This window comes from Takifugu rubripes, chromosome 11, assembly GCF_901000725.2.
Source record: "Takifugu rubripes chromosome 11, fTakRub1.2, whole genome shotgun sequence".
Classification (NCBI taxonomy): domain Eukaryota; kingdom Metazoa; phylum Chordata; class Actinopteri; order Tetraodontiformes; family Tetraodontidae; genus Takifugu; species Takifugu rubripes.
In genome coordinates this window covers 2,955,318-2,966,809 of record NC_042295.1, presented here as the reverse complement: position 1 = coordinate 2,966,809, position 11,492 = coordinate 2,955,318, and the positions used below count along the sequence as shown (strand labels likewise).

Here is an 11,492-nt window from a genome sequence, read left to right as displayed (position 1 = left end):
GGGTCAGGCCCTGGGATTCTGGAAAGCGCCTAGAAACAATTTTGATTGTATAAGACGCTCTATAAATAAAGATTGATTTGGTCTTGGGTTTGAACCAGCAATCTCCTGATTACAAGCTCACTGCCACCACCACCCATTAGCATAAGCTGTGCACTCACAGTGGATGCACAAGGTAACTTTACCATCTATGTTGGTGCTGACATGTCGCAGCAGAATCCCTCCCAGGTAACCGTCCTCTCTCTGAAACATTAAGGCTGAAAAAGCAGGAGCCAAAATGGCGTCTATATGTGGTAACTAAACATACACATGAAGTTTGATTTTGACTTGACTTTATTAATCGCGTATCATGAATGTGTTGAATCAGTGGGTTCAGCGACATGCGGTCAGGGGAGGCACGCCCTCAAAAAAAAAGTTAAATGAAAAAACGCATTAAAAGGTTATTTATTCAGTGATTTGCACTATAAAGTTATTTTCCATCTGACTTCTCCAGTTTTAGATCAAAGTTCTGCCAGTTCATAACGATGTCTCACCAACACCTCCACCCCCTCCCCGTCGCTGTTCAGTTTACCATTCAGTTAATAGTACTAACTAATCTTTTGATAACATATAGGATTATATTTCTTATTACTGGTTGGCTGAAATCCATTTCCCCCTGTTGAGGTTATAAAGAGAAGAGTTCAGTGGTAACCATTTTGCTTCCTCCTGTTCCGTGGGTCAGTGGAATTGCTCAGCAGGTGGAATGGAAGACTCCGCCCACTTTGGCACCTTTGCCAGCTAGTTTATTGTATTCAGCCACAGCCTTTTCTGTCTGCAGCACCGTGACGTCAACGCCGGTCTGTTTCACAAACTCCAGCGTGGCCGAAGGAACCTGGTGGAACAAAGGAGGACATTCAATCAGTCCTTCCATAGAACCAGCCAGAAGACACCCAAGCACTTAGCTTGTAATCATACTGAGAACCTAGAAGCACGTTTCATTCAGCTGATTAAATGGGCCAGAACACAAAGCATCTTGAAGGTCTTCACAGCATCCACAGTTTTTGAAATTACACGCAAAACTGAGCTCAGGTGCATCCTGTTTCCTTCAGATGTTTCCGCAACTTGATTGGGCGCCATCTGTGGTAAAATCGGTTGATTGGGCATGATTTGGACTTGCTTCTCTCCAAAGGTCTGCAGCATTGAAGGTCCTAATGAGCACCGTGGCCTCCAGCCTTCAGTAGAAGAGCAGGGAGGTGACCTAGGACCATATAGGTGATGCGTTGCTGTATTCTGTATGTCTATTTTCTGCCACTTTAATCTTTGACTTCACTACATTTTGGATAGAGATGCTTCTTTTAGACTATTATGTTTAACTTCAGCTGCAGGTAACAAAGTAACAGTTGTGAATTCGTATTTGTACTGCAGGTATAAATACAGGGGGTTTGCTTTCTTTATAAGTTCTCATAGTCAATGGGTTAAAACTGACAAACTCTCTTAAATCTTCCAAATATCGATGCCTCACCTGCAGGGCCTCATTCATGCCTCTACCAATGACCAGCATGTCGATACCCTTCTTCAACACCTCCTCCAGATCAGCAGGCTGGACTCCTGGGTGATGCTGGAGAGGGAACAGAGAACTGAAACTGTTCTACTTGCTTTTCTGCTTGTGTGTAAATTGTGTTTAGTTCCACTGACGTTAGTCCCAGTCTCTCTCCAGTCCCAGGCTCGGCTGCCTCCAGGCCAGACTTTACAGTCCTTGTAACTGGTGGAACATCCCTTCACCTCCATGTGGCCCCAGGAGAGAGAGGAGATCTCAGGAGACGACATGTTTCCGTGACACCACGGGCTGGAATATGAAAAATCAGCATTGCGGTTTTTGACAGCAAAAACAGTTAATCATATAAAACTTGCTAATATAGCCACGCTAGCATGCAAGTTAAGTACAATTATGACACTATTTTGTAAACATCAAAATTAATCATATTAAAAACACACTGTTCAAAACATTAAACTGTGCCACTCGAAGTGACATTTCCACAAATCTGTAACAGAAAAGAGATTAAGTTCAATTGTTCGTGGAGAGAAGAAAAGTGGCATGCCTGAAATCAGGATCAAAACCTCAAGAATAAAGTTGTTCTTCTTGAGAACTTGTGAAAAATTCATCCTGAATAAAAATAATAACCATCAATGTTAAAGGAGGAGGGTTTATAAGGGTTTTATAAGATCGGCTGCATTTAACTTGTTTTGTAAGTTGAAACCTACAGTCAAATTCTATTTTTATACACTTTATACACTGAATCTTGTTGCCCAGAAAATCGGGGGAAAATATATAATATGACTTAATACGACTGATGCAATAATAACATGTTAAAGCTGCAAAAGAGGAAGAAAACTGAAGTTTGAAATGCTGGAAAAGCAAAATGTAGGAGTGCCTCTTACCTCGTCAATCTTCCTCCTCAGATTACTCTTCCTCCTGCCATTAAAGAGAACCATACAGTCGATATAAATAGTAATGCCAAGAGGATGTCCTTTTTGTTTGTTTTTACTATTATTTGGGTGTATACATTCTGTATATTCCATAAACTATACGTCAAAAGTTACATATTGGTTAAGTTGCCTTATACTGTAAGTTACACTTTTATTTAACTCTGTCCAGTAGAGGGTGCCAGAGAGCAAGGAACATTTGTAAACAGGCTTGGAAATCCACTCTTTTATACACAGTAACATTAACAGGACACTCTTTGAAAGGGGTGTTTTTAAATGCAGCTAGAAACCTGTCATTGTGTTTAGAGTGTTGTGGACTATTGTATTTAAGCTAAATAGCTTATGTTTCAGTTATGATAATGTGAATTAGTGGAAGATTCTGCTTGCACGATGTGAGGCTGTGTTCGCTGGGGCATGTACGAGGGTACAGATCTGAATTAGGCTGGAACAGAATTACTAATATAACTGAAATTATTAATTAGAGTTAACGACAAAGCGCAATGAATAAAACTACCGCATTAACTGAAAATTGATTTGCACAATGGAACCCAACTGCAATATTGCATAGGATTTATCTCACCTCGTTCAGTAAGTTTTGGTCTGAGCGCTACGCTTTTACAAATAATTATTTTTCTAAATTTCAAGTTTCTACACAGGGCTAGAACCGTCACAGCGGAAGTCCGACATGTGTAGTATCACGTGATCCGCGTCGAGCATCCTGATTGGATATTGTTGTTTGAGGTCATTTCCTGTCGTTTTTTCGGCCCTTGAAAATACAGTCTCTACCCTCTTTATATTATTTTATTGGGTCTTTATGGTTTCGTTTTAAACGTGTATTTCCAGAAAATTCGGTCTGGACCCGTTTTTAAGGTTTTTAAGTTTTACCTTCACTTTCGAAGACCTTGAATCACAACAGCACGCACGTGATTGACACGCCCCCTCCGCCTGAATTTATTACAAGTGGGAGTCGCTCCTTTATTCTCTTTAAATATGTTTCTGTTATCATATTTTACAGGTAAATATTTTATTCACTGTTCACTCATCAACAAAGACAGATCGGAATTTCCGGACCGATGTAGCGGCCTAAACACTATGTTGTCATAGTTTCATTTCTCCATGTGTTTTAAACAAGACAACAACGCTGTTTCACTACCTTTTATTAAATCTTCATCCTTAAGTACAGCACAAAGATACTCTAGAAACTTCTTGATTTTAAAGCTGACGGACAGCTTATCAGCTGACTGAGATGACCTCAAGATTGAGGAGAGGAAATCGTACTTCTGTCATGAAAACTGCAATAATGCAGCTGTTTAGCTGACACAACCTGAGTTTTTAAAAGAAGGCTACCACATCTGGATGACAGGCACCACAGGCATGGTCACACATGAACACGTGTTCGTACCAACATGAAATGATCCGCGAGGTTTAGTAGTTGCAGAACTGTCTGAGGAGACCAAGTGGAGTAAATATAATAGTAAATATAAGGCCACGTATCTGTTGTAGCTGAAAACCTGAGAACAGCCAAGTAATTTGGAAAATATTGACATTTCCTGTCTGTTCTTGACCATTAAGGCTTTAACATCTGTGCTGTAGAAACAAATGGATGTAGGTACACCAACACAGCAACACATAACAGTGGGCATTAAAAAGTTACAGAAAAACACTTGTCAGTTGAATGCCATCACTGTGTACAGATGTGATGATCTCTTGCATGTACAAAAATTACGCTCAAACACACAGTGATCCTAACAATAATAGACAAAAAAAACTTCTATTTCAGTCTATTGGACACAGTGGAATTGTGAAACATCACACTGATGTTTCCCTAATAGTGTCACATGGCAGGATGTCAACACCTATACAACCATATTCCAATGTAAACATGTATGATTCTTTTTTAAAAACCATTTTGTAAAAGAAAAAACAACAAAAATACACAACAGTTCAATCTAAAGACATAACCCATGAGTCTCAGTGGAATCTCCCTTTTGGCAGTTGGGACAGTCTGGAGTCCTATATTCAAACTATCTCATCACCTACTTTAATTCTTATGAATGAAATAGCATGAAAGAATGATGAAAAATGAAAACAATTGTATATAAATGTTAAATGTCCCTGGTTTCCAGCTGTGTGAGACAAAACTGGTAAAATAGCAACAATAACATTTCTCACATTCTCTTGTTGTGTTACTGCAGAATTAAATAACTGCTGTAGTCTTTTATTAGAGAGCATGTAGAATTCAGTGATCTACGTGATTTATTCCTATTTAATGCTCCTGGAGCTGATATAAAAAAGTGGAATAAAATCTGGAAAAGCTCTGACTTCAACAGGATAAGGTGAAACTCCAGTGATCCCCTTCACCATGAAGTAATTGGAAGGCCAGGACTCCATCACATTCGCTGGTGGCTTAGAGTTCCTCCATCACTGTTTCTGTATCATGGCTGTTTCCTGGCAACAGGGGAGCTAGCTCTAAAAATAAAGAATAATGCATATTACTGGCAATATTAGATGTAAACATAGTAAGTGCTGGAGTCTATCCCAGTGGGAATACACACCAGTCTGTCACACAGTGCATGCATGTGCACACACACACCTAGTGGAAATTTAGCATGTCAAATCCACTTGATCTGAACTGCCACAATGAAGCATAAGGAATGGTTTTTCCTGATCTGACAGAACATGGTGGAGAGGCAGTGTTTAATAGCTATTCTCAAACATCTTTCCCTGAAAGTGGAATTATTGTTTAAATAGACTACTTAACAATACATGTGATCTCATAGTTGATAAATAAATAATCAGAAATCAATTTAGTAATTTGAGTTGCATATCAACATTACCACCAATATTAGATACTCCAAGTCTCTTATTCAAGACGCCTGTGAACAGGTACGTTAAAGTTCACCAATAGCTGTAACCACACCTATATCCATCACTATACACTTGATAACTTAAAAATGCAAACTTTAATCATCATTATAGCATCTACATATCTGTAAATAGCACATAATTGAAGGAAAGGCATCTCCTGTGCTCGCTCTTACCTTTCATCTCAGTTTCCACCTGGTCCTGTTTATCTGTGTCTGAGTTGGGACTGTCGCTGCAGTTCTCAGCTCCTTCTGCTTTCTGTCCTGAGGAGCTCCGGGCAGGCTCAGCTGCTCCGGGTTTCGCCGGCGCCTGTTTACTGGCTGCTTTGTTCCCGTCCACGGTGTCCATTTTCACAAGGCAGAGAGTCTGCAGCAGACGCATCGCGTCAAAGTTCTCTCTCGAGTACTGGTCTCGTCTCCTCAAGAGCTCCAGTACCTGACACGACCAAACAAAACTCCGATGAGGACACACTCACCTCGTATCATTGCCACGTTCGTTGTGTTTTGATGGTTCTCATTTTAAATTAATATCAATAATATTGTGCAGCGCACCGATGTTGCGTGTTTCCAGCTGTGTGAGACAAAACTGATAAAACAATCAACAACAATAATATTTCCTTTTGTGTTACTGCAGAATTAAATACAGCTGTAGTGTTTTATTAGCGAGCATGTAGAATTCACAGTGATCGACATCTACCCGCTCAGGCCCAACGTCTCTGCGTTGGTCTGTAGCTCACATTTTATTACTACAACTACAGTAATAAAATGGTGCAAAGATTTATTCCTATTTATTGCTCCTGATACGAAAAGTGGAAGAAAATCTGGAAAAGTGCTGACTTTCCCAGGATATTCCAGGGTAAATTCTAAAATCTGAAAATAAATATGCTGTATCTCATAGAGAATATCTGCCTGCGCCTCCTTCATAAATCAATAATCTGTAACGCTGAGATCAAAGTGAACCCATAAAACCGTGATTGCTGTGCTACCACACCTTGATGTATTTGAAGGACTTTAGCTCACTGATGTTTTCGTCAAGGAACAGCAGATATAGAGAGAGATCGTCCCATTGGCCATCGGGGGTGGGGAGGACACCCACAGTGGGCAGTAACTGGTAGGTTTGGAGTGAGCGGGTGTACCCGTGGCACAAGAGAGGGCGCAGGCTGGCGTAGATCACTGCGGGAATCAGTGCGATGAACACGACCAAGTTGACAAGGCTGGGAGAAGAGAAACAGAGAGTCTGTGAGGAAATACGGTGAACATCTGATATAAAAAATATTGATGAGCACATATTCAATTACCTGGCAATGTAAAATTTATGACCAAGACTGGATTAAAAATACCAAATGTGCAATGTTTTACAAAAGCAACTGAGCATAGCTTCACATTTCTATCCCAATACCTGAGCAGAGAGAAGACCCCCACAGCGATGAGCTTGCACTGCACCTCATCCGGGACGTACGGGTCACTGACCAGCAGGCCAACGCGCAGCGCGCAGCCAAACTCGTCTGTGAGGGACGCCAGACGCAGGTAGTAGCCCAGGTAGATGCAGGCGCACAGCAGCGTGACGCAGGTCAAGCCGCGACACAGCAGGTAGTAGAGCAGCAGCATCCTCGAGCTGCGCTTGGTCATCAGAAAGGTCTCCACCAGTGGATAGTTGAAGCAGCCTTCAGTTGGGTCACTTAAGGGGGAGGTAGAGACAAGAAATGATACGTGTGTAATAAATGCACGCACGCCTGGTATGAAGCCATCCAGCCTACCCGTCTGAGGTGAGCAGTCCTGACGTGGTCATCCGCTTGGCCAGAGTAACGGCGCGGTTGTAACAGTGGTCCAACTCTTCCATGATGAAGCTGAGGTCCGACTGCAGGAGGGGCGCCGCTGAGAACCTCCAAACCAGCGCAGGGGTGTACATCAGCACGGCCACCAGCAGCAGGATGTAAGGGAAAAACTGCAGGGTGCAAACGGACCTCTTTAGTCCCACTGACAACTACAAAAGTCACACAAATCAAATCAATCTTTATTTATAGAGCGTCTTATACAATCAAAATTGTTTTAAGGCGCTTTCCAGAATCCCAGGGCCTGACCCCAGACAAGCAACAGTGGCAAGGAAAAACTGCCCTTTAACAGGAAGAAACCTTGAGCAGGACCAGGCTCATGTAGGGGGACCCTCCTGCTGATGGGGGGCTGGGTAGAGAGAGAGGAGAAGGGGGGAGGACAGGTAGAGGAGAGGAGAGGAGAGGAGAGGAGAGGAGAGGAGAGGAGAGGAGAGGAGAGGAGAGGAGAGGACAGGTAGAGGAGAGAATAGGTCGGAGAGGAGAGGACAGGAGAGGACAGGAGAGGACAGGACAGGAGAGGACAGGAGAGGAGAGGACAGGAGAGGAGAGGACAGAAGAGGACAGGTAGGGGAGAGAATAGGTTGGAGAGGAGAGGAGAGGAGAGGAGAGGAGAGGAGAGGAGAGGAGAGGAGAGGAGAGGGGAGGGGAGAGGAGAGGAGAGGAGAGGAGAGGAGAGGAGAGGAGAGGAGAGGAGAGGAGAGGAGAGGAGAGGAGAGGAAAGGACAGGTAGAGGAGAGAATAGGTCGGAGAGGAGAGGACAGGAGAGGACAGGAGAGGAGAGGACAGGAGAGGAGAGGAGAGAATAGGTCGGAGAGGAGAGGACAGGAGAGGAGAGGACAGGAGAGGACAGGAGAGGACAGGAGAGGAGAGGAGAGGACAGAAGAGGACAGGTAGGGGAGAGAATAGGTTGGAGAGGAGAGGAGAGGAGAGGAGAGGAGAGGAGAGGAGAGGAGAGGAGAGGAGAGGAGAGGAGAGGAGAGGAGAGGAGAGGAGAGGAGAGGAGAGGACAGGTAGAGGAGAGAATAGGTCGGAGAGGACAGGAGAGGACAGGAGAGGAGAGGACAGGAGAGGAGAGGAGAGAATAGGTCGGAGAGGAGAGGACAGGAGAGGAGAGGACAGGAGAGGACAGGAGAGGAGAGGACAGGAGGGGACAGAAGAGGACAGGTAGGGGAGAGAATAGGTCGGAGAGGAGAGGACAGGAGAGGACAGGAGAGGAGAGGAGAGAATAGGTTGGAGAGGAGAGGACAGGAGAGGAGAGGACAGGAGAGGACAGGAGAGGAGAGGAGAGGACAGGAGAGGACAGAAGAGGACAGGTAGGGGAGAGAATAGGTTGGAGAGGAGAGGAGAGGAGAGGAGAGGAGAGGAGAGGAGAGGAGAGGAGAGGAGAGGAGAGGAGAGGAGAGGAGAGGAGAGGAGAGGAGAGGAGAGGAGAGGAAGAGGAGAGGAGAGGAGAGGAAAGGAAAGGACAGGTAGAGGAGAGAATAGGTCGGAGAGGAGAGGACAGGAGAGGACAGGAGAGGAGAGGACAGGAGAGGAGAGGACAGGAGAGGACAGGAGAGGACAGAAGAGGACAGGTAGGGGAGAGAATAGGTTGGAGAGGAGAGGAGAGGAGAGGAGAGGAGAGGAGAGGAGAGGAGAGGAGAGGAGAGGAGAGGAGAGGAGAGAATAGGTCGGAGAGGAGAGGACAGGAGAGGACAGGAGAGGAGAGGACAGGAGAGGAGAGGACAGGAGAGGAGAGGAGAGAATAGGTCGGAGAGGAGAGGACAGGAGAGGAGAGGAGAGGACAGGTAGGGGAGAGAATAGGTTGGAGAGGAGAGGAGAGGAGAGGAGAGGAGAGGAGAGGAGAGGAGAGGAGAGGAGAGGAGAGGAGAGGAGAGGAGAGGAGAGGAGAGGAGAGGGAGAGGAGAGGAGAGGGAAAATATCTACTTCTCTGCCATCAGTTTTGTAGACGGACTCAGGTGAGTGGAAGAGGTGAGTGAACATGAGTGTGTGTGGATACATGTGAAAGAAGAGTTGAAAGGTGCAGACGGGTTAAAAGCTAATGATCACACAACACTTTTGCTCTCTTGACGCGTCAACACATGTCCATCCATCATCTTACTGTGAACAAAGTGTAGCGACCCTGCAATAACGTAGCACCTTTACAGACTTTGGATTAAATATAGCAGGCAGCTACAGTGACGCTTTGCATTGGTTAACTTCAATATTAATGCATGATGCTTTATTTTAGACCAACCACTTATATAACCTTGTATATACAACAACACTGAATCAGTCACACATTTGTGTGATAATGCTCACTCAATCAAATCCGCTGACTTGACGAAGAGTGTGCGGTTTGGATCTGCTGGTTTGTTTCTCTGGCTGGAGAGACAAACAGTCCCATCAGTGATGAGCAGAGCGATGGTGCTACTGACGCCCATGCAATACTACTCTGACACATGATGTGGTACGCTTTAGATCATGAGATCTCATCACAAGTTAAAAGCTTTGGGCTTTTTCATTTTTTTTTGGACAGTCTACATTCCTCCTCTTAGTTGTTACCTTATTAAAGTCTTTCCTTGTTCAAGTCCAAAGTCAAACTACATGTGTAGGCTTAGTTACCGAGTATAGACGCCATTCTGGCTCCTGCTTTTTCAGCATTAATGTTTCAGAGAGAGGACGGTTAACATTCTGCGACATGCCAACACCAACATAGATGTAAAGTCACCTTGTGCAGCCACAAAGGGAGAGTGTGAGTGTGCACAGCTGCCCAGCAGTACGAGTCCACATATGCCGCTTGCTTCCACGTGAAGTTAGCAGGAGCAAAGCAGCTGATCTGAGTCCCTGAGGAAGAAATATAAGGTGGTGTGAACATGAACAAAGCATCAAACGGCTTCATTGCAGACCTGAAGTGATGTTTAGAGCGTCGCCACTCACCAACAGAAACCTCCTGGGCAAAGGCCAGAGAGATGAGCAGGAGGGGCAGCCCCACCGCCACACAGGTCACCAACTTGTCCAACGCCAGCTCCGTCCGAACGCTGCGGTACCGAGCCTGGTTGGGCTCTTTCAGCAGAAAATCGCTGAAGACATACTCAGTAGCCACGTGTGCGATGGCCATCTCACCCTTCTTCCCTTAAAGAGCAGAAATTAGTCCTGGATACAGACATAATGAAAGGAAAAAAAACCAAAACATTTAATCATCATCTATTTGGATGACCTGAGAAATTCTTTAAAAAAAACTGCTAAAGACAACTAAAAGTGGTAAATTTAGTTTACATTTAGAAGCTCATTAATGCTTCCAGAGCATAACAAAGATCACATGAAGGAAGTCATCGAAGTCGAAGTATCTGGGGTAGATTAATGTCGCCGTGTTCATAGGTCGACAACTCTTCATAATATGTTAATAAATTATATTTCAACCCCTTTGTTAATTCCAACCAACAACAAAAGTGCGGTTGCAACGTTTTTTGTTGTTACTCACTTTTTCGAAGCGTTTTTGTTTTATAATACTGTGGCTGCACAACGCGTAAGTGATTCAAATTCAAAGATTTGAGTGCAGCTTCTTGAAAGGTAAACAGGAAAATCGTGAATTTCTTCTTGCAAAGTGCCACATTTGTTTGACTTCTGCAGACACAAACCTCGAGTTTTAATTAATTCACATTAAGACGAGACCTTCCCTTTATTTACCAGCCGACAGATCCGAATAATGGAAAGCACCGGCAACTGGCTTCCATGCATCACTTTATAGAACCAAATTCAAATATTCGGAAAGAGATTTTCAGAAAAGTTAATAACAAAATATAGCCGTCTTACCTCGTCCGCTCTGGTTGTTTAACTGCTGTTATGCATTAAAAAGTCATAATGGAACTAAATAATGCGCGTTATACAGATTATTCTACTTCCGGTACGCAAACGTTTTCCGGTTACTTTAAAAACAGATGCGTTCAGGTGCCATTTCGAAAATCCGACATTCTGTGATACTTTTAAGTGGAGCTCGGAATTTCTCTGATTTTAAACAACGATATAAATTGTCTGACTCTAAAGATATATATCTGGCGTATACCCATAAAGAAACAAATGCAGCATTGGGATTTAAAAACAAAATAAACCAAAAACAAGTTTTAATAAACACGCTGGACCACGACCGACATCTAAGACAAAAACAAACACATTTTTAATCAATGCCCAAACCCGTAAATTAGTGTCAAAAGTAGGGCCACTGGGCCGTGTTTACAGTCAGAACTGTTATAAAGTTCACAGATAAATTTAGAAAAGACAAAACATAACAAAATCATAGTTGCTGGTCTAAATTTATATGCAGTAGAATTCTTGTGTGACAATAAATCCTTGCCTA

The 11,492-nt window shown here is 43.6% G+C and overlaps 2 protein-coding genes across 6 annotated transcripts; both read right to left on the bottom strand.

Moving 5' to 3' along the window:
* Positions 1-316: 316 nt before the first annotated feature.
* aamdc (adipogenesis associated, Mth938 domain containing) lies at positions 317-3,185 on the bottom strand. Of its 3 annotated transcripts, XM_029844010.1 has the most exons (6): positions 3,041-3,185; positions 2,416-2,449; positions 2,076-2,140; positions 1,672-1,822; positions 1,499-1,594; positions 317-868 (listed from the first exon to the last, which is right to left on the bottom strand). In XM_029844010.1, the coding sequence occupies exons 4-6, from the start codon at positions 1,801-1,803 to the stop codon at positions 728-730; spliced, it is 369 nt and encodes a 122-aa protein (XP_029699870.1). In that variant the 5' UTR covers positions 1,804-1,822; positions 2,076-2,140; positions 2,416-2,449; positions 3,041-3,185; the 3' UTR covers positions 317-727. The 3 variants fall into 3 exon arrangements, with proteins under 3 accessions (XP_029699870.1, XP_003968269.2, XP_011606502.2); XM_003968220.3 differs by lacking the exon at positions 2,076-2,140; XM_011608200.2 differs by lacking the exon at positions 2,076-2,140 and having other exon boundaries at positions 2,416-2,453; positions 3,041-3,167.
* Positions 3,186-3,600: 415 nt separating this feature from the next.
* panx1a (pannexin 1a) lies at positions 3,601-11,058 on the bottom strand. 3 transcript variants are annotated; one of them, XM_011608202.2, is made up of 8 exons: positions 10,952-11,058; positions 10,076-10,291; positions 9,867-9,982; positions 7,082-7,269; positions 6,724-7,002; positions 6,316-6,538; positions 5,502-5,760; positions 3,601-4,929 (listed from the first exon to the last, which is right to left on the bottom strand). In XM_011608202.2, the coding sequence occupies exons 2-8, from the start codon at positions 10,254-10,256 to the stop codon at positions 4,868-4,870; spliced, it is 1,308 nt and encodes a 435-aa protein (XP_011606504.1). In that variant the 5' UTR covers positions 10,257-10,291; positions 10,952-11,058; the 3' UTR covers positions 3,601-4,867. The 3 variants fall into 3 exon arrangements, with proteins under 3 accessions (XP_011606504.1, XP_029700215.1, XP_011606503.1); XM_029844355.1 differs by having other exon boundaries at positions 10,076-10,270; positions 10,952-11,053; XM_011608201.2 differs by lacking the exon at positions 10,952-11,058 and adding an exon at positions 10,620-10,706.
* Between the last annotated feature and the right edge of the window lie 434 nt (positions 11,059-11,492).